The following is a 21013-nucleotide window of genomic DNA, read 5'->3' as shown; positions in this document are numbered from 1 at the left end:
GGGCAAATATTGAATTTATGAAAATATAAAAAATGCAAACCCGTTTTAGGTCAGCTTTTTTGGCTGAGATGGCATAGTTACTGTCCCTTTACTCATCCTGTTTTGTTTCAACAATGCAAGGTTACGTATCTCTCCCTTTAAACAATGACAAAGGCAAAGCCACTTTTATGCAACACCTTTTCCCTGTCCGTCTTGTGGATGGATTCCTCCCTTATCTTTTCCGTTGGTTGATTTGGAGAAGGTTTTTTTTTCACTTCAAGCAAGATTTTTAAAAAAATTGTTTTTTTCCCCTCTTCTCTGGTGGTCCCCTAAGTCCAACTTCTGGAGAGCCAAATGAACAGAGTACCTGTTTAAATTCTTACAGGATTTTCATTCCATGCAGAGCAGCAGGAAGAAGGTTGTGCCTTTTCTGGTGCAGAGCTAGATTTCCCACCAGAACCATATGTCTGCAAAGCGGACCTTCTCTCTCCCCCAGTGGATCCAAAGGGAAACGAGCAAGAAATGTGTCCACTGCCTTCTTTCATCTACAGGCAAGCATGGCAGGGCACTTCTGTGACAACTGCAGCCCTGAAGACTGTACTTTCCAGTCTACGAAACCGAAGTTGCCAGGAGACTTTCAGCTGATTCATTGCTGCGCGGAGTTGTTTCCTTTCTCACCAAAAGCACCTCCAGGCACCTCTATGACCTCTCACCTCCAGCCAGTTGCAGCAATGGCTCGTTTTTGGCTCGTAAAGGTATTTGGGAACTTTTCCAAAGAAAGAATCAAGCGGAAATGCCAGAGGTGTTTCCTTAGAGAAGTACAGAGTTTCCTTCCTGACCAAACGCTGTTTTCAGTACAGTTTATCAGCCAATGTTAACCATAACCCTTCAGCTGAAGAGAATTGCAAGCACCTCTCTTTGGTTACCACTAAAACTGAGCCCATACCGAAATGCTGGATGTGAATTCTAGACTTTATTGATGCCTCAACCCTTCAGTGTCGCGGTCATTGTGTACTGCTCCAGTGGGAACCCTCAGTCTTAGCACGGCACTGTAGGAAGGGCATGGTCTGGATCCGAACTTCATGGCTTCATCCTCGTTGGATAATTTGGGCAGCGCCAGTTTTTCTCCTTCTAGCTGCCGTGGCTGTGTCTGCTGTGGTTTATCACAGTGTAAAATTCTCTGTGGTAGCTTCAAGTTAGTTGGCTGTGGTCTGGTGGTTCTGATGGTAACAGAAAGCTTAGGGTGGGCTGCATTAGTGAAGAAGACAGAGGACTGTGACTAGACTGCTAAAGGCATCACAGCTGGTATGGTATAGAATAAGTACATATAAAATAAGTTTATTGATACATAGTCTTGGTAAATGACAGCAGGAACTGAAGGAGAAAAAAGGCAAAGTCAGGTCTAATATTATGATGTGTACGGGATGGCTCTACGCATCATAATATGTACACATCAGCCTATGATTTTTATTTATTTATATTCCTGTGGTGCTTCAGGACTCTCAACACCTGATCCTATTGAGAGCAGTACTGTATGAAGATACTAGAGCTGTGTACTCCGAATTCCTGAACAGTTTACCATCTCCATATAGCAAAGGAGGTGGGCAACACTGGGGCGTTGTGTTCGATCGAAACAAGTGGTCTTGGCACCACAGAATCTTAAGTACCTTCACTGGTTTCGGTAGGCTTTGTAGTAAGTAATATCCTAAAAAAAAAAAAAAAGAAGGGGAAGAATTATAAAGAAAACTATATCTTAGATTTGTACATATTCCAGGGAGCATTTCCTAAGAGATGATGCAAACGATTTTCTTTGAAAGGGCTTATTAGAGCTCAAATCCACTGCTTCCATACTTACGAGATGGAAGAACCTGGAGTTAGGAAATCTTGCGAAGGAGGGCGAATGTTCTGTATCTGATACCATAGACAAAGGAGTAGATGGATACAGAGCAGAGTAACAGTAAAAATGACAGGCAAAGAATATAACCGTTGCAGAAATCTGATCTGGCTAAGAGAGAGTTTGCTTTGTTAAAGCAGATGAAGGGAAGGTTGCAATAATTCAGAGCTTTAATAAGGAACGTCAGTCATCATTTGGGCTTGTGTAGCTGAGACAATGCTTGGCCTACTAGTGTTCAGCAAGTATCTAAGTATAGATGTGAGCCAAATACCCACATGCAGTTATTTCTGTCAGGGTGACTTGCTTTGGTGTCTGGTCATCATAGAAGGTAACAGAGGAGGGCTTTCAGGAGGTGGTGTTAACCTGCGTGAGCGTTTGAACTTACGGTATCGTACTTTGTCATTTGTGACCTTTTTTTTTTTAACAGCTGTGTCTGGTGTCAACACAGCTTAATATAACCGTGCAATGTCTCATTTCATGCGAACACATGCAAAAAAAAAAGAAGGTACGATTTTGAGAAGCTGTGAAAGTTGGATTTTCTGTTTTCCAAATTTTCTTGAAATCACCGAAAACCTGAAAAGTCAGCATGAATTAATTTTTTTAGGCTATTTTTCCCTTTCTTGTGTATCAATCTTACTTCAGACCTTTTTGTTCTGTTCTACATAGTTATGACCGTTTAACTAGCACAAACCGATGCTTTTTAATTCTTTGAAATCTGATAACTGCTTTTTCATCTGTGGCTGTAGCCACATCTTGAAATGACTGTTCAGTGAGATAGGAGTTGGTGGCTTGCAGATATATCTCTCTCTACTTGAAGCTGCAGAGAGCTAATGAGGGAACATTATGACTATTCATTCTATGATTTTCTTTTCCCTTAAATTTTAACTACCATTAAAATCAGGCTGTTTACCAAGCCAAGCTACACAACAATAACTCTTTAATGCAAGAGGTGGACCAGAGGCTTACTGAGAAGTGCAAGACTCAATTACTGTCTTGATACTTGAAAATACACACATTCCTGACTTTTTTATTTCCTTTTATGATATATAATTCCCCTGAAAGTTAAGCAAGTGCTTGAAGCAGTGATTTAGTTTATTATTTACTTCAAAACAGGATAAAAATAATGATGTTGGAAATTATAAAATGAAGTACTCAAATGTAAAACTTTTTTAGAATTTTATTCTCAAAAGAGCCCTTTTGCAGTTGAAATAATTATGATGGTACTTCTACTTGGCCTAAGTAATTTTAATTGAAAAGTAGCTGCTGCTTTATGTAGTACTGATAAAACAAAAAAAACCCCCATGAATATATGAGCATGAATTTGGTGCATTCATGTTACTGATTTTCATGTGAATTGGGATATCAAAAAACACAGCAAATATGTTGCTTAACGATGCTACCATTTTAAAGTAACTGTTGTCTCTATTTAATTTCTGCGATTTGTAATAATTCTAACTGTATGAGTATTTTTAAGGATGCTGAGCTCTTTAGTGCAGAGCATAGTAAGATAAAGATGTTCATTTTCATCATATACAAGTGGAATTGCAATCTTATTTCTGTAAGCTGTTAGTTGTTTAAAGATGAACATAATGTGTTTTCCTTCAAGATGCTGTAAAATGCAAACATGTAGGTAATGTAATGCTTCCTGCTTTTTTTGGAAATTTTAAAAGAGCTCATTTTGTATTTTGAGACCCTATTGTATCTCACAAAGCCAAGAGGGGAAGCCTGAATCTAGAACACCTCGCTGCCGCAGTAGGCTGCCCTGGAGATAAGGAAGATAGCAGTGCGTGTACACCATGGAGGTCTTTGTCATAGCTTTCTGATGACAATATTCCACTGCTGCAGGCACTGTCTTTCATGTGAGATATAAAGCTACTGTTTTTAACAGCATTTGGGCCTTTTAGCTGCTGTGCCACTCTGAAAAGGCGTAAGAGTTCGTCACAAAGGCTGGAATAATTGCAACGCAAAACTAAATTCCTTCTGCCTGTAAGAGTTCCTCAGGACTTTGGGGGCGCTGGGAGGGTTGGGGCTGAGAAAAGGTAGTTTGGTCTCTCTCCTCTAGTAGCTTGGCATAAACAGCTGGTTTGTGCCACTTTGCCAGTGGTGCCTGTATTAATAATTTTGTTCTGTTTTATCATCCTTGCTGTCGGCAGGCAGAATTCAAGTTATGTCGTTAAATCAACACCTGATCCCAGTTATCCTAACCTAGCGGGCTGAAAAGTCTCTGCTTTTCTCACGATGTTCTTGCTGTTGTATGGGCTAATTTATTTATTTGTTTGCCCACAGAGAAGTCTTCTGCATGTTAGCACTTCCCTCCTTCACAGGAAGGAGAGTGAAGGAGAGCTGTCTGTTTTCTGGGCATATGGTAGAGCACAGAGTCGCAGAGTGCTTGGCACGATTGGAAGGGACCGTTAGAGGTGACCTAGCAGAGGCAGGGACATCTTCCACTAGATGAGGTTGCTCAGAGCCCCCCATCCAACCTGACCTTGAATGTTTCCAGGGAGGTGACCTCCGCTGTGTTCCTGAGAAACCTGTTCCAGTGTTTCACCACCCTCACTGCAAAAAATTTCTCCTTTATATCAAGTCCATTACTCCTTGTCCTGTCGCAGCAGTCCTTGCTGAAAGGTCTGTCCCCAGCTTTCCTATATGCCCCCTTGAAGTACTGGAAGGCTGCTGTGAAGTCTCCCCACAGCCTTGTCTTATCCAGGCTGAAAACCCCAAGTCTCTCTGCCAGTCCTCGCACCATCTCCTGCCTAGTCCTCTTCCAGGAGCGTTGGTGCATTTCTCAGGTGCTCATCCCTAAGCTGCATCGGTTGTCTTTTTCCTTTTTAACACTTAGTAGTGTTTGGAGAAGCAAAGGAACTTACAGACTCAGATTGACTCGTCAGGAGAGACAGACTTCAAGCGAGTGTTCATGAACTCCTGTTGACTCAGGGTTGGAGAACAGAGAAGAGCAAAGCTAGAAAATGTAGCGTTGAGGGCAGGGGAGAAGCAGAAAATACAGCAAAATACGAGGGACTCATTCAAAGGAATGCTGAGAAGCTTTTATAGGTGAGAACTAATTGTAGAGGATTAGGTATTTGTGAAGGAGCAGATGGATTTCCCAGAGCAATCTACTAGGGGAGTGGAGCATCAATTAGCAGAACCGTCGCGAAATTCACTGTCTCAGTAAGTAAGCAGAGAGAAGAGATTCGGTTTTTTGAGAACACTGCGGATAAGGGTTTCCAGTGAGTTAATTCTTTAATGGAATTTGCGTTCGGGAAGCTAGATTCAGTGATTTCTTCTGGATTTTGTTGAGAGAGTAAAGCAGTTATAGAGGTGGGCAACATGGGGTAAAACAATGGTAGAAATATAGAAAATACTTGAAGAAAGCTCTGCAAAAGAAAATGTGGTAAGCTTCAATGCGCAGCAAGAGATTGCTTTATGCTCTAACTAATAGAGGTGCAATAACAACTACATGGGGGTGAACCTGCAAGTTAAACGCACCTTGTACATTTTATGTGATTTTTGTACTTTTTCAAAAAGAACCTGTAAAATTTTCTCTTGTTTGAAAAAGACTGAGGCAGCAGAATTTATTAATAATGTAAAATAAGCGACATCTCTAGATGTGTATAATGGATGCTGCTTCTTATTAACTGGCTCATTTTAGCCTCCTTTCCTTTCTTTTCACCACCCCCAAAATACATTTGGATTTGTGATGCTGACGAAGGTCGTGTCATTTCGGAGGGACAGGCGTGTACTGGCTTTGGCCTCTTGTGAGCATGCATGTCCATGGATGCGTATGTATGCTTACACACAGTACAAATCAGAAAACTGGTATTTTCTCCATCAAGTTTTGAAGAAATGGTCTTACGTATGTGTGCTATTTTAAATGGTAATAAGATAAGCAGAAATGCTATAGGCAAATATTGTTGAAGGACTTAGAGAACAACAGGGAAGTACATTAAAGTGATTAAATACTGAATATATTGCTTTTGTTATGCCCTGCAGAAAATCCTAAGAAACTTTTCTTTTTTTTTGTATCCTAAATACTAATCTAATCTTAATTTCTCTTTAGCAATCGCGGTAACATTGAGACAATTGTTAAGAACGGGGCGTTCTGACTTTATTTACTAATTTTCTGGGATTTAAAATTTGTTTTGACCACCCCTTTTGTTTATGCATTAGAGGTGGGATGTGTTCAAATTTTCAACCCCTGCAGGAAAAAAGATGCACAGCTTTTGAATAGTGCTGCTCACTTATTATTTTGATGCCTTGACAGTTTACCAGCCTGTAATTACTGACTTTTCCTATTACTCTGAACTGAAATAGCTGTAGCATGTTCACTGTATTTACCAGGGATGAATCACCTGATGCCTGCCATACTTCTACAACAAAGGAGAAACTTGCACTAGAAACTCTGCAAAAATGCAGTAGTAACGTCTCGGGGGTTTGTTTTGTTGTTTCCAGGGTGCTGGGTGCACTGCACTGGTGGTAGCTGTGGTGGCAAGGAAGTTAGAACTTACCAAAGCTGAAAAACATGTGCATAACTTCATGATGGACACACAGCTAACTAAAAGAGTAAGTCACGCTTTATATTCACAACTGAAAAGGAAATACGGGTTAATTTATTTCTGCATTTGTTTGTAAAGGTCTCCTGCTCTCTTCTCCTACTGAACTTCCTCATGGGGGCCTTTTTGCAAGGAAGATAGATTGAATGCCTTGAGCTTTTTCCTGAACTGAGGGTAACTCTGAGTTACTTAGCAGATTTTGAGCATTTGAATATTCTTCTATAGAGGGTCCTCGCAGCTGGGAGAGAATTGGTATAACCAGGACTTGAATGCTGTGAAACTAAAGACTATTATCTTAAATCAAAAAACTTTCATGAAGCATATGAGAAGAATAGGTAAAATTTTTGCAGGTAAAATAGATTAAATGACCGATACTTACTAGAATTTCAAGCTAAGATGAACTTCCATAAGAAAAAGACATATTTATAGTTCGTGAGTTTGTGAGAGACAAGTCTGTACTCAACAAGGTACTTTCTGTACTCAACAAGTACTCAACAAGTACTTTCTGTACTCAACACAGGGTTCGTTTAGCTTCCCACAGTACTGAAGTGCCTTGAAAGGGGTTTGTAGGTGACAATATTTTTACAGAGATTATTTAAAAAACCTTCTAGAAATCTCTAGAACTCATAAAAAACATTTTAGGATTTTCCTTATAAAATGTAATTTCAATTACAAAAACATCCTGCAAGATGAAACAATGCAGCAAACGAGACAATGGAAATCCTTTCTTGAAATAAAATGGATCGGTGTTGAAGGAATAAGAAAATGAGTGGGATCTACGCGATGCTCATTGGTTTTTTAATCTTTACTATTGCCAAGAGCCATTATGGAGAGGAAAATCCTTTCTCTCACAACAGGAACTCGGCAGAGCTTGTCCTTACTGATGGACAGAGAAGGGTCAATGCCTGAGCTGGAATACTCAGCTTTACTCGTGGTGGGAGAGAGGTTGGCTGCCTCAGCACAGCCCCGTGCGATGGTGCAGTGCTGCACTGCCACACGTCCTCGGCTGCAGAAAGCCACGCCGTGTCTTGGCTGTGTGCTACGTTTCATATCATACGCTACCGATCAGCGCACTGGGCTTGTTTTGCTGGGTCCTTAATTTCTATGCCACTCACCGCTAACAGACTGTATCTGCCCTAAGCACTTACCGTGGAAAAAAGAGGCGTTGGGGGCAGTTCTATATACAGGTGAAAAGGGTGTCCGGCTCGAGGTGTCCGTGTGAGCTCGTTGATTTACACTCCTATAAAGTCATTAAAGGTCTTATTGATATACACCACAGACAACAATTTGTCACTTCCTCACAGACACTTTTCTAGTGTAGTCACAGCTGAGTTCAGAATGTCTTTCAGGAGGTTTTGTAAAGATTGGCCAGATTTTGAGTCTGGTGTTCACTTCTGCCTTTTAAAGTTTATTTTTTTCAGCTATCTTTAATATACATCTAAATATCAGCCTAACACTGTATCCAAGCGGTGCTTTGGTAGATTCAAGTGCGTGAAGCTCAAAAACACATGGAAAACAAACCAAATGAACAAATCTGAGATGCACATCAGGTCACAAATCAGTTACATAGATACTGGGGAGGTTTCCTCACAGCCTGAAGGTAACCATACCTTGTGGAAATGCAAGGATTAGATAGAGATTGTGAAGAGGTCTCTAAAACGTGGTTGTGCTTCCACTGATGTCAGGACTGAAGTTCTCCTCAACAGTTCTGCAGGTAGAATGTGAGGACCTCTTGCCGGGAAGAGCTATTGCGTGGCATTCCTGCAGTGCGTGACCTAGGTGTTGACTTGGCTCTGGTGCTGCAGTGACTGGCATGATGTAAAGTTGGAGGGAGAGAAAATAAAGATGAGTTATAAGAACAGTTCTTCCTTTGCAAGTAAGGTAGTAATTCCCTCATTAATCAACACTGCCCTGAAATTCTCTGTCTGTAGTTTTCAAGCATTCTTGAAAATTTGGAAGGCCTAAGAAGGAACTGTAGGTACTCACCTTTAACACCGTATGGAAAGCCTCGCTGGAAAAAATATCAAAGCATTTATGAAATAGAGAATGGGCCATGTTAATTGGCAAGTATTTTTTTATCTCCTCTATGAATAGAAGAGCATCAAGAAAAAACAATATAAGCAAAAAAAAAGGAAAAAGGTATGTTCAGACATCTCTGGAAATTTCAAAGACTTACATTGCTGAAGGAATTGAGGTACTAACTGTAGAATATGAAAGACAGAAACTTTATGAATCTATTAAATAAATTTAGTTAATTACCATACAGGTCGTATTTTCTCACTGTAATTCACATTGCCAAAACTGCCAAATCATGGTTACTCTTTAAACAGGGACTGATTATTCCATAATGCATAGAGAGCTGGTCCCAACATCACATTTATAAGTAATACGGAAATCGCTCAGCAGTTCCCTTGTCCTCCATGCTCCAGCTTCTTGGTGTGCCCATTTCCTGTATTTAGTCAGAGTCTTAAGTGCTTTAGAAAGACTTTATATCAGAGAAGAGAGTGCATGTCATAATGCTATTTTTGTCAGCTTGGTGTTTTTCTTTTATTAAACAGGTGAAAAATGCAGCCGCCAATGTACTCAGGGAAACATGGTTAATTTATAAAAACACAAAGCTGGTTAAAAAGATAGACCATGCGAAAGTAAGGAAACATCAACGCAAATTCTTGCAAGCTATTCATCAGTAAGTAATATTTTGCTTTGGTTTTCCGCTCCAGATGTTTTCTCTCTTAGCTTTCCTCTTCCTCATAGTCACTCTTAGTCCCCACAACCCATCCTGCCTCCTCCCCTCTCTCCCACCCTACTCTCTCTTTCCCCTTTCATGGAATGTTGCTCTTGAGGTTGATTTTTCTCTTAAGAACAAGATAATGTTTTACTGTATTACCTGTTTACAAGAAAATAAATGTATGCTGTGTATGTATGACTAAGATGGGGCAAAACAAATTTCCATGTATTTTTTTTTGAAGTTTCCCATGTTTCTTGAATTATCTAAGACTTCTTTTATCACTTGCCACTGATCTGTTTACTTACAGGTAGTAAGATAGAAGCTACAATAGGCAGAAGAAAATGAAAAAAAGTTTAATTTGTAGTAGATGTTTTAATAATTTAAAATCAGAATGATGTGGTAGAAGTATCTATGAGTATCTGCATAGTGTTCAATGAACAGAACACGCATCAGGTTGTACAGCCCAACAGCAATTAGTTGCCTCTTTCCTTGTATCCTCGATGCATAAAACCAAATGCTGGTATGTCAGCTGTGACCCCTGACATCTGTTCTAGAAAACAGGACGATGTCCCAGCTGTCTCTGTGCGACCTTTAAGCACCTCTGGCACGATTCAGATGTGTTCTTCCCCTCTACTGAAATCTTGAGGTGTTGGAAACACGACTGAACTGTGACCAGTAGTAGGATTAAGCTGAATAATGGTATTGCCGGACTAGAAGTGTTTATCTAAAATTCATCATACGTATTTCTCATAAAGCACATCAAAACCAGCAGAATTGCACAATGATTCAGTTACTCTTCCTGGGGCTACATGGGAGAAGAAGAAGAGACTTTTGTTCCCAGAAACCACAGATTCTTAGTGAAGAATGGTCTGGACCCATGCCTCTATTTGCCACTTTGTTTGATGTCCCTTTCCACGCAGCCATTTGTACAGCCTATGAAATTAGTTTCCATGACATATTGGGGAGATTTAGATAAATTAAGTAAGTTTAATTTTGAACTGATGTTTTTTAAACTTCTGAGTGTGGGTCTGTGTCTGAGGCAACCTGTGAGAAGATGTGAGGGAAGCATCCCTCGAAAAAAGAACAGCCTATGTGTCATCTTGCAGGAAAGACACAGGTTATCGTATTTCGTATTAGTAAATTTAGGCTTACAGTCATTATTTCCCTGCTTCATGACAATGCTTTAAAGCAGTGGGTAGCTAAGCTTGAAGTTTGGAGTATTGTATAAACTTCACTGTATTATGTTTAGTAAACTGGCAGGATTAAATGTTACTGTCCTATTGCAGAAATATGAGAAGGAGTGAAAGAATGACAAAAATTGAAGCGTTTTTATGTGGGTATAAAAAGTATATTTTCCAGTTCGGTCATCCTACTCAGCTTAAAGGATTGGGAGGCAGAGAGGAGTGGCAGTGGTTCTGGGATAGAGGATGGCATGTCCTGTGCATCCTTTGCTCAGAGAGTCATGGAATGTCCTGGGTTGGAAGGGACCCACGAAGGATCGTTGAGCCCAGCTCCTGTCCCTGCAGAGGACACCCCAACATTCACACCATGCATTTGAGGGCATTGTCCAAATGCTTCTGGACTATTGTCAGGCTTGGCTCGTGAGTGCTTCCCTCGGGAGCTGTTCCAACGCTCCACCACCCTCTGGGTGAAGAATCTTCTCCTAATATCCGACTTGATCTGCCTCTGGCACATCTTTCTGCCATTCCCTCGGGTTAAGTCATTGGTTTCCAGAGAGAAGAGATCAGTGCCTCCTCCTGCTCCTTCCTCTGTTAGGAAGCTGTAAACTATGATGAGGTTAAACTCCCCTCAGCCTCATCCAGTTCCTCCCCGCAGCTTCTCATCCAGTTTCCCCTCTGAACCTTTCACCGACTTTGTGATGCCCTTTGTGTGCTGGACTCGAATCCTAGATTACAGAGGTTATTCTTTAACAGTTTAATTAGCTATTTATTTTGTGTGTATGCATACATACCTGTTCAGAGAAGAATATAGAAAGTACAGCAAGCATGATCTGACGTTTTATTTATCATTGAAGCACAGAAGAGTGACACAGGATAAGTGTTACTGTGCACCTGCCTTAAAAGTTCGTTAATCAAATGGGGTGAAGAAGGTGTCAGTAGTAATTTTTTCCTAGCTGTGCCAGCCAAAGTTGGAACACCTATGTTAATAATGCATTTCCCTCTGTCCTTTAGTGCTTAGCATCCCGTCCCCAAAACTTTTTTATTTAAGGAAAAAAAATAGAAAACCAAACCAGATAATTTTCACAATATGCTGAAGAATGAAGAATGGATAGAAACATTGCTCTGGCAGTTTGCTTTCTTCCGGCTGTAGCAAAGTAGATGGATGCAAATTATTTTATTTCCCTTTGCATCTTTGACCTTTCTCAGGTGATTCATGGTACTGTATGGCTCTTTTCCATCTTTCTGGGTGCTTAGGTTTTTGTTGGTCCCCCTCCTTCACCTTTCCAACCATTTCATTGGAGACAGAAATAAAAGGAGTGAAATTTCAGGGCCAGTTTTACAGAAGAAACCAGAGTAGGTCATAGTAACATTCTCGTGGTCACAGCTCTTGAATTGCCTTCAGCTGATCTGGATCTTTTTTGCTTCTCCCGCACACTAAATAAGATGAAGGTGACACCATCACTCTGAACGATACTATTAAAAGTCACATTATGTATTGCATGAATAAGAAAATCTGCAGATGGTGGTTTTTAGGAAGGTTTGAAGCTGTTATTGGCTCCATCGTGAACTCAAGTGAGTTAGACGTCACCTCAGGCGATTACCTTGCAAGAAGTAGCAACTCCCTAGAACTTCCCACCTGCTGAATCGAGCCCACTGTGCTCATTTGGTTGTTTTAGTATATTTTACAGTTTGTTTTCTTTTGTTTTGTCTTTTTATTTCAACAAAATGAAAATAGAGCTCGGAAGTAAGTTGTATGAGCTGTTCCTTTAAATTTGCAGAATTTACCACTGTCTGCATGCAAAAAATAGAGTCTTTATTTGTGAACTTCAGTGGTCTGATTGCTGCCATGGAAATGCGAATCAGAATCATGACCTTTTGCTGTGATAAGTGAAGTTCAGAACATCAAGTTGTCTTGTATTTTCTCCTAATGAATTTAAGAACGAAAGTCTGACAGTTTTCTTTAAATCCAGCTGCTGCAGCTAAAAACTTGCCATTACCTACAGACACACGTTTACAGTCTTTGATAGGTATTGGGTCCGTTAGGGTGGGGAATTACCGTTTTGGTGTCAACTGGTAGTTGTATTGCTACAATAACAATGGATTTCTTGGAATTTTAAAATTAAAACACTAACTGGCAAGCAGATGAGTCATTGAATCTTAAGAAAAGCAGAAAACACATATTCTGCAAATCATTTGAGAGGCGCTTACCAAAATGCTGAGCTTATCGCTCTTCCGTCAAATCATTACATGCTTACCTCTGAGTAATTACTCTATTCTGAGCTTGTAATGATGTCACTCCATGCCTCGGAGACACCTCCGCACTTGTTGTTTCAGCATAGCTCCAGCTCTTAGCCTCTGAAAGCTTAATTCCTGCAGCGTCCACGTATGTTGTGCTCTGGAGGAAGACTCCAAGGGGAGAGAAGTGTGTAACATTCCAGTAACAAGCTATTGAAATGTCAATTTTACATGATTTCCATGTGTTTTAAAAGATACTTCACTCTCCACAATTTATTTTCTCCTGACAGCCTAGATATGAAAAGAAATCCTCAGTAGCTACAGATAGCAACAGAAATGTCCCAATTTTGGAATATCCCCAAGAAGAATTTCTTTAGATGAGCTTTCTAAGTGATACTGTCAATAAGAAATAGGCAGAGTATACATTAACAACCTACCTGCCACAAAATGATGCCAAACTTATTTTGATTTCGCAGCTAACCAACTGGTTACTTTGGTTGGCCCTTGACGTAGTAAACGGCATGGTGTCTTGTTTATAAATTGATATATTGTTGTTGAAAAAATGCTATCTATGGCTCAGAACAGCCACCAGAAAACTTAACGGAAGTCCAAGTAATTCTCTGTTGGGAAATTTTGAACTAATGACTCCTTCTTAAGGGAGAAATCGCTTATTTGTGAAGATCACATCTACAAGCCACTCTTTTAGGAGTTAATCTGAAAGGGATGGATTTTGTTTCAGAAAACACATCAGAAAGATCACGTATAAACCTTTCGAAGTATATATGTGCATATATATGCATAGCTAATAGTAATGGAAGTAGGCATCGAAGAGAAAAATAGACCCTTGCTGCTTCTTTCATAGTTTTTCAATGCTGTATCTTGAATAGCACATTGAAGAGGACTGTCTAATGGAAGTTTAAAATGTAATCATAGTTAGATGCACAAATTATGTAAGAAAATTAAATGTATTGGCAAGTATGTTGGTTACTTAGCTGCTGGTCAGATGGAAGTTCTGTTTAAAGTAATGGGAAACTCACTTATCACTGTATTTCCATCAGGTTCCAACACCTGCTAACCCTATCCATTTCCGACAGAACAGGGCTAAATACCTGTATCTAGTCATGTAGGCATGGGAAGATTCTTTTTACCACGCCATTAATGACAAAAAAAAACCCAGTTGATCTATGTTTCTTCCTATATCTACTTGTCATGATACTGAGGCTTTAAGGAATGTTTTGGCTTTCTTTCATATAGTCTGAATAAATTGTTCTCTCCCTTTTTGAATTCAACGTTGACCATGGCAAATAGTGTTGTCAAGGACATCACATTTCCTTGCTCTTTCCTTTTTTGCGATGTTGAAGAAGCATGCTTCTCATTGTAGCAGACACATGACCGGTTTTGACTTTGCACAAAGTACTCGAGGCATTGTCCATGCAGTTATTTGCTCTTGTAAGTTTTGTGCATGCTTTTTATAAACCCTAATATGACCGCAGACACAAAAAAAAATCTTACTTTAAAATTCCACTTTTTAGATTAAGAAGTGTAAAAATGGAACAACGGAAACTGAATGATCAAGCCAACACTTTGGTGGACCTGGCAAAGGTTGGTAGGCCTTCACTGTTGTTTTAACATTCATCCTTTCAAAATGAAGAGTCTGTGAGTGAAAATGTTAGGCATTATACATGCAGATACTGTTAACGAGTTTGTTATTTGTACAAAATAAAAGTATATGTCTTTTTTTTGGCAACACCTACTGAATGGAGCATCTTTTCTATGGCTCTGACCAAAATGTGAATGCAACTTTTTTTCTCTTATACATTTGAAAAAGAGAGGGGTTGATCCTGGGAGCTCCTGAAGTGACTGCAGTGGCCATGGTAAATGCTGAACTGTGAGAGGGATGTAGTGGCATAGCGCTGCACAGCAAAGAGATATCTGGTGATAGTGATTGTGCCGTAAGCATTCTTTCACGCAGAATTCTTTCCATTCTTTCACTGGAATCAGAGGTTCTGTTTTTCTGTTCCTATTCTTTCATGCAGTGACTTTGGAAAAGTAAATTGAGGTCTGTGTTTGTTTAATTTTTTTATAACAAATAATAGCTGCCTACTTTGCAGATATATCACAAGACTTTATTATCTTTTTTTAAGCCATTTGAGATGAAGTAAAGGAGGTTATTCAGTTGCAACTGCTTGTCTATTGTAACTGGGAATTTTCATTAATATAAAATCACTAGAGAGTTAGAGGACTCAACTGATAGCATTCCAGGTTTCAAGTTAGACCTCAGTATTTAGCAGTTACTTAATTTGAGGCTACATTAGAAGTGTTAATGTGCTTTTCCAAAGTTTTTCTTGTACGCCTCTTTATGTACCTCAATACTGTCATCAATTTGAAGTGCATCAAAGGAAAGGTTAAACTCTTCAGTGTTGATTCCCCTTTTGCTTTAGAGAACTACCTGACAATTTCAGTTGCTGGCAATACGTTTCATTCTAATGCCTCTGGCAACAGATAAGGACTCTTTGGATACTATTTAACGTAGACTACTTTGCTTTCAAGGTTTATGCTAGCGTCTTGAAACAGGGGACGGAGAAATGGGTTATCAGCACTCATCTGGTCCTGAATTGCTGTACACTCCAGGCTATCAGTCAGTCGTTCAATTAATTTTCATTCCCTTTGGATAATTTATAAAATTCAACCAGTTCGCCTACTGAATTGCATCCAGTTTTGATAAACTGAAGTCTAATCTGAAGTCTCAGTCTATCACAGGGAGAAATTCAGTCACTATTTTTAATCAGTTCCAAGTCTGTACGAAGTAACGCATTTCAGATTACGTTTATACTGACCACAGTGGCATTTTAAATTGCACTCTATGTACTTGCAGTGTCCAAACACTGTTTTGTAGAAGATGGATAGATTGGGAAATGCAGAATTTAGGAGATTTTACTCCCCGCGCTACCTTTCAAAACCAGTCCACCCAATTGCTCTTCCTGCAGCCAGTTTAAGAAAACATGGCGAGTTTAAGGAGGAAGCAGAAGAACAGCATTTCTGTTCTGCTTAGAAGAATGAGGGTGCTTAAAGCCAGAGGAAATATAGAAGAGTCGAGAATGGATCACGGCTTTGGAGTCATTGGTCATCTGGTGACTTACACAACTGGCTGTTTATAAGTGGTGAACATGGTGCATGTCTAAGCATCTGAGCCTCCAGAAAAGGTCTGGTCTTTTGTCTAATCAATTCAGACCTTGACATCTAAAATGCTGCTCAGGATATATTACACTTCTGCTCAACAGCTTTAGTAGAAAGTTTATTCTGAATCTACAAGGAAAATATTTCACAAGAATAGATGTTATTATAATATTCATATCCTTTTTTGTTACTGTGAAGTGCAAAAGCATTTACAAACCTTTGTAGACTTGTGCTGCTTGCTACGCTATTTGTAAGATCTCTCTAAACCTTTCTTTGCATCCTTCTACTTTCAGACTCAAAACATCATGTATGACATGATATCCGACTTAAATGAAAGAAGCGAAGATTTTGAGAAGAGAATTGTTACTCTGGAAACTAAACTGGAAACTTTAATTGGTAGCATTCAAGCTCTCCCTGGACTGATTAGCCAGACAATCAGCCAGCAACAGAGGGATTTCCTTGAGGCTCAGATACAAAATTATGATAAGCACGTTGCCTACAGTGCTGAACGGTCACGATCTTTGTCAAGAAGAAGGAGATCATCCTCCACAGCACCACCAACTTCATCAGAGAGTAGCTAGAAGAGAATACGTTAACCACAAAATAAAGACTTTTTGCCATCATATGGTCAATATTTTAGCTTTTATTGTAAAGCCCTATGGTTCTAACCAGTGTTATCTGGGTTCTGATGTCAGAATCCTGGAAACATGAACATGTTTTAGGCCAAAATGAGTGCAAACTCTTCTTTTTTTCCCCCCTCCTCCTCTCAGATGCACAGTGAATGCACCTATTACTGCTATATTAGATTGTTCCTCCTGTAATTTCACTAACTTTTTATTCATGCACTTCAAACAAACTTTACTACTACAATATATAATATAATAAAAAGGTTAATTTCTGCACATAGTTGCTTGGTTACTTGGACTTAACGACTAAAAAAAAAGCTCAAAATAAGAAGACCTAATCATAAACTTTTAAGAAACAAAATTGAAGCTTAATAATTATCTCTCAGTATGAAAACTAATTCTCTAAACTTTGCTTGCACTGGAGGGGGAAAAAAATCAATATTCATCTAGCAGTGGGCTGTATATGTATAGTCATTTTAAAAGGTCACTGACAGCTTCGATTTCTGAAGTGATTAATTAAAAATATAGTTTATCCTAGAAAATAATATATGAAGTATGCTATGGGTTTTTTTAATCTTCTTAGTGCTTTTGTTTAACCTGCATTTGTACACACACTCATAGATAATATATATACATATATACTTATGTATATAAAATTATTTATGCGATGCCCATGGCAACGATCTTTTAAACTGACTATTTGTAAAGCTGCTGGGATGCAGAAAGCACAGGAAAAGTCCTGTTCGTTTCTTCGGAGTCTTATAATTATGCCAGGTAAGTATGTCCAGGCAGAAGCATGGCTTTCAAGATAGACCTCTCCCCTTGATGCTCTCTGGGTTTTCACAGTGTTAGATTTCTACTTTCTTCACTCCCTTGTTTATGTTTAAAGTTTCTGGAGTGAATGACTGACACACAGAGTTACCGTGTACACAGTCGTGTGAGGGCAGCACAATGTTCTTTATTCATTGCCTTCGGGTAATCCCGTGGTTTCTGCTGTGCGGTCAGACTGAGAAAGGAACTTTTAGCAGTATTTCCAAAAGTTTATAAAAAAACCCCTGCTGTAGGCTGGAGTTACAGCAGCGAGGTATCTGTGGTACTTTACTTCCATGCATAAATGTCTCCCTCTTTCTTACAAAGGTCTGCAAAGCATAGCGGACGCATTTAAGAGAAAAATCTGGGTGTCTGTTCTCCCTCTTTGTATTCCAGAACAAACCTAGGTTTGTGTGCTCGGCACATGCAACTTGCATTCACAATTCCTAATGATAAACATGAAAATATTTGACTTTATGAAATATTTTAATAGTACTTGCTCTTTATGAAGTGTAGTAGTCTCATCCCTTCCACTGAATTTACGGATGAGGTGACACTGTGGCTGAGTATAACAAGTAGTCATGGTTAACTCTTTTCAAGGGATGCCACGTGTGCCTTGAAGTAACTAAGATGCACATTGAAGGAAATGCTAATTGCTCCCTGAGACACTAGTTCTGGTCGGTGGTGACAGGCGGGGAGGATAGTAATGCTGAAAGCCCCGGCACAGCTGTGCTGGACAAGACAGAAGAGCAGTTTCCCCCAACACCTTAAATTCTCCAAACCAAATACATAGTCTGAAAAACAGCTGATGCTCCAGGCTTGTTTAAAATGAAACATCTGCCTTCTTTTGGGTGTAAAAAATGTTTAACTGGTGAATTTGAGTTACATCCAGAGGCATCGCTGGTTTATGACAAGGTCAATAGTTTCTCCGATGCTTTTTATGCCCTTGAGGAAAATATGACTTTGCAGTACTTTCCCCCCTAGATGAGCCGGAGAGTTGCACGCCTTTGGAGTGTCTTTTTTTCTGTAGACTGTGTTATTTTCTGACTGGAAATAAGCAGTATGCACAGTATTTGCAATTCCACCTTTTTTTTTTTTTTTAAATGAAGTTCATTTCCAAAGGAAAAGATGGACATTATATAGCCCAGTCCTAAAACAAATGAGATTTTGAGTGGTCATGAGGCCAAGAGCTTTACACCGTTGGCAGGATTAGAAGTAGTTATTAATTATACAGGAATTTAATAGTCAAATCTCAGAATTCTTTCTTGGAGATTTTTGTTTGTCCATTCACCCATTTTTTGTGTTTAATTTAGATTTTTTTTTTCCTGTCATTGAATGTGAAATAAACTTGCTGCAGCTTGAATTCGTTATTTTTTGTCCTGTCAGCTTGAACTAGCTCTTCCCTTGTTTACATCATCTTTTTTGTGTTTGTAAGGCCTTTCTCCTCTGGATCATACAACTGGATTTTTAAAACAGTGTGGTTCCACATGGAAAATTCTTGCCAGTCTGTCAGAGTCAAGTTTGAATTAAGATTTGGCTGCAAGTATCGAACTGGTTTATTCTGATGTGAAAGAGCAACAGTCATTGCTGACCTCTAAATTTCTTTAGGACTCGGGAGCCTGAAACCTACTGACTTTTTACAGCAGTTTGTGCAATGCTGCGAGATGTACCAGGACTGTCCCCATCAGGGGGTTCTGTAATGATCTGACACATCCTTTGATATTCCACGTTTTTAAGGCAAACACCGAGTGCTCACACCATGGAATACAGTAGTTCAATTACTTTATTTTCTCTAACCCTCACTGGAACTATTTTATCTGCATTTTTGGTACTGATGATTCTTCTATTGTAATACCTGGTTTTCAAAAGCACTTAAGTGCTATATAGGAATCCATTCCAAAAAGAGGTTTAAACTGATGTTCACGACAGTACAAAGCAGTATGGGTTTGATTTCCTCACTGCTGGTACAAAGCTCCTTTTAATCTCTACTTCTTTCAGTTTTGTAGTACCACTAATTCAAGTACTGATTTTTTATTTCCAAAACTATATCTTCTTCACTGTGTTCAGGAAAAAAAGTAGGATTATGACAGATGACTGAAACTGCTTGTGCTGTTGAATGTGGATTTTTCTTTCAAAGGCTGTTTACAGATGACAAGGAATCTTTCTCAAAGAATATTGCATATTTACCATGTTGAAAGCCCTCATGCGCATCACTTTAGTCTCACCAGTAGGAATATTCAGCTTTCAGTTGCTATTGAACTTGTCCTTTTCACTGCACACCAGACACCAATTCCATTTATCAGTTACTTTTGAGTCTTGTTGCAAATTCCTGCATTTTAATGGCACTTACCAAAGATATTTTGCCTGTGCTTATGATATTTTGCCATGCTCGAGACTAAGTACGTTGATTTAAATAGTGGGGTTTTTAGTTATGTTTTTTCAGGATCAGAATTATGCATTCATGGATAATATGCTTGCAAATCCTATGTAGTTCTCAATTCTGGAAATCATTATCTATCGTAAGCCTGCAGATCTTCCCAGACAGACTTGTGCTACTCAGCCTTCCTCCTGCTGCTTCATAAAAATGAATCTGATATGGGAAGGTCTTCACAACCTAAAAGTTAACAATCCAGCTTAGCACTGAATGCCTTCTGGAAGTCCACACCTTTCCTTGGCAGCTAATTAAGAAAGGTGGCTCCCCAGACTGGGTCTGAACCACTGTCATCATTAGAGGTCAAAGATAGGTGACAGCATATTGTTTTACTGCTGCTCAGCTTCTAAGGCTACTTCGATGTCATATCATACGTGGACATTCGAATTCATAGACCGCACACTAAAACCATATCCAAGCATAAAAGAATAAATAGTTTAAGTATGAATAACCAACGTTCAGAATAAAACCTATTACCTGTAACAACAGTACTACAAATTGAAATTGTCTGAAAGCTCTTTTCCCCTAACTAAAAGTAATGAAAAATTCTTAGTTTTATCTACAGAAGGAAAATTTTCTTGTTAGTAAGTCTCTTCTCTCCAGCTGCCAATTTTTCTTCTTGCTCATATTGTCTCTTTATTTAAAAGGAAGTCCTTTCCCCTTTTTTTTTTAAACCACCCCTCTCAAAACAATTATCGAGCAGTGAGCAGCAGCCAAGTGAAGAAGTGAAGGTAGGAAAGAACTAACACTGCTGTGTCTCCCTTCCAGAAGCCACCCCTCGCTGCAGCGTATCTGTGTGCTTGGGGAGAAAAGGTCTCCGGCTCCCTCGGTGGGCACTCCCGGCTTCCCAGGTACAAGCCAGCTCCGGCCCAGAAAAAGCATCGCATATCGGGACAGTCCTGAGGTGGAGCTGACGCACGTTCAGAGCCAATCAGTTCTGTATGTGGAACTTCATGAACGCATAATAATAATAAATGTCAATCAGAGCTTATGAATCTGATCCTAGACCTCTCAGCGCAAATGCAGAGAAGGCTGAGTTCGGGTGTCTGTTGGCCTTTTTCCTCCTAACTTAGTAAGGAGTATATATAAGGAATTTTGCCCTCTCCGTGGTTGGAAGAGTAAAGAAAAACAGATGCTCAGAAGTCACTTTGCAGTCAGGTGCGCACAGGTGCGAGTGCCTCGCTGTCTGCACATCAACTTCGGTCCAGAAACCACAGGGTTTCAATCCTGAACTGAGCAGATAAGCCCCGTTTCTCAAGAACACCCTGACGTGCAAGACAGTCGCGATAACCAGGAGAGGAGGGTTGTGTTAATTTATGCCACTCTGTTCAAGACTTGTGGCTTACCAAGCCGAATGCAGGCACGTGAGTTCCTGCCAAGAATGACTTGCGGCTGAGCAGTG

General features: G+C 39.6%; 1 protein-coding gene across 2 annotated transcripts in view; it reads left to right on the top strand.

The window, feature by feature from the left end:
* Positions 1 to 18259, top strand: part of KCNN2 (potassium calcium-activated channel subfamily N member 2) — a 123912-nt gene extending 105653 nt beyond the window's left edge. For both annotated transcript variants that reach the window (XM_054054709.1, XM_054054710.1), the window contains 4 exons: positions 6323 to 6433; positions 8982 to 9109; positions 14100 to 14169; positions 16038 to 18259. In XM_054054709.1, coding sequence (XP_053910684.1) covers positions 6323 to 6433; positions 8982 to 9109; positions 14100 to 14169; positions 16038 to 16325 — 597 coding nt within the window. In that variant the 3' untranslated portion in view covers positions 16326 to 18259. The remainder of the gene's footprint in view (positions 1 to 6322; positions 6434 to 8981; positions 9110 to 14099; positions 14170 to 16037) is intronic.
* The last annotated feature ends 2754 nt before the right edge of the window (positions 18260 to 21013 follow it).

This window comes from Cuculus canorus, chromosome Z (assembly GCF_017976375.1).
Source record: "Cuculus canorus isolate bCucCan1 chromosome Z, bCucCan1.pri, whole genome shotgun sequence".
NCBI lineage: Eukaryota > Metazoa > Chordata > Aves > Cuculiformes > Cuculidae > Cuculus > Cuculus canorus.
This window is presented reverse-complemented; position numbering and strand designations above follow the sequence as displayed.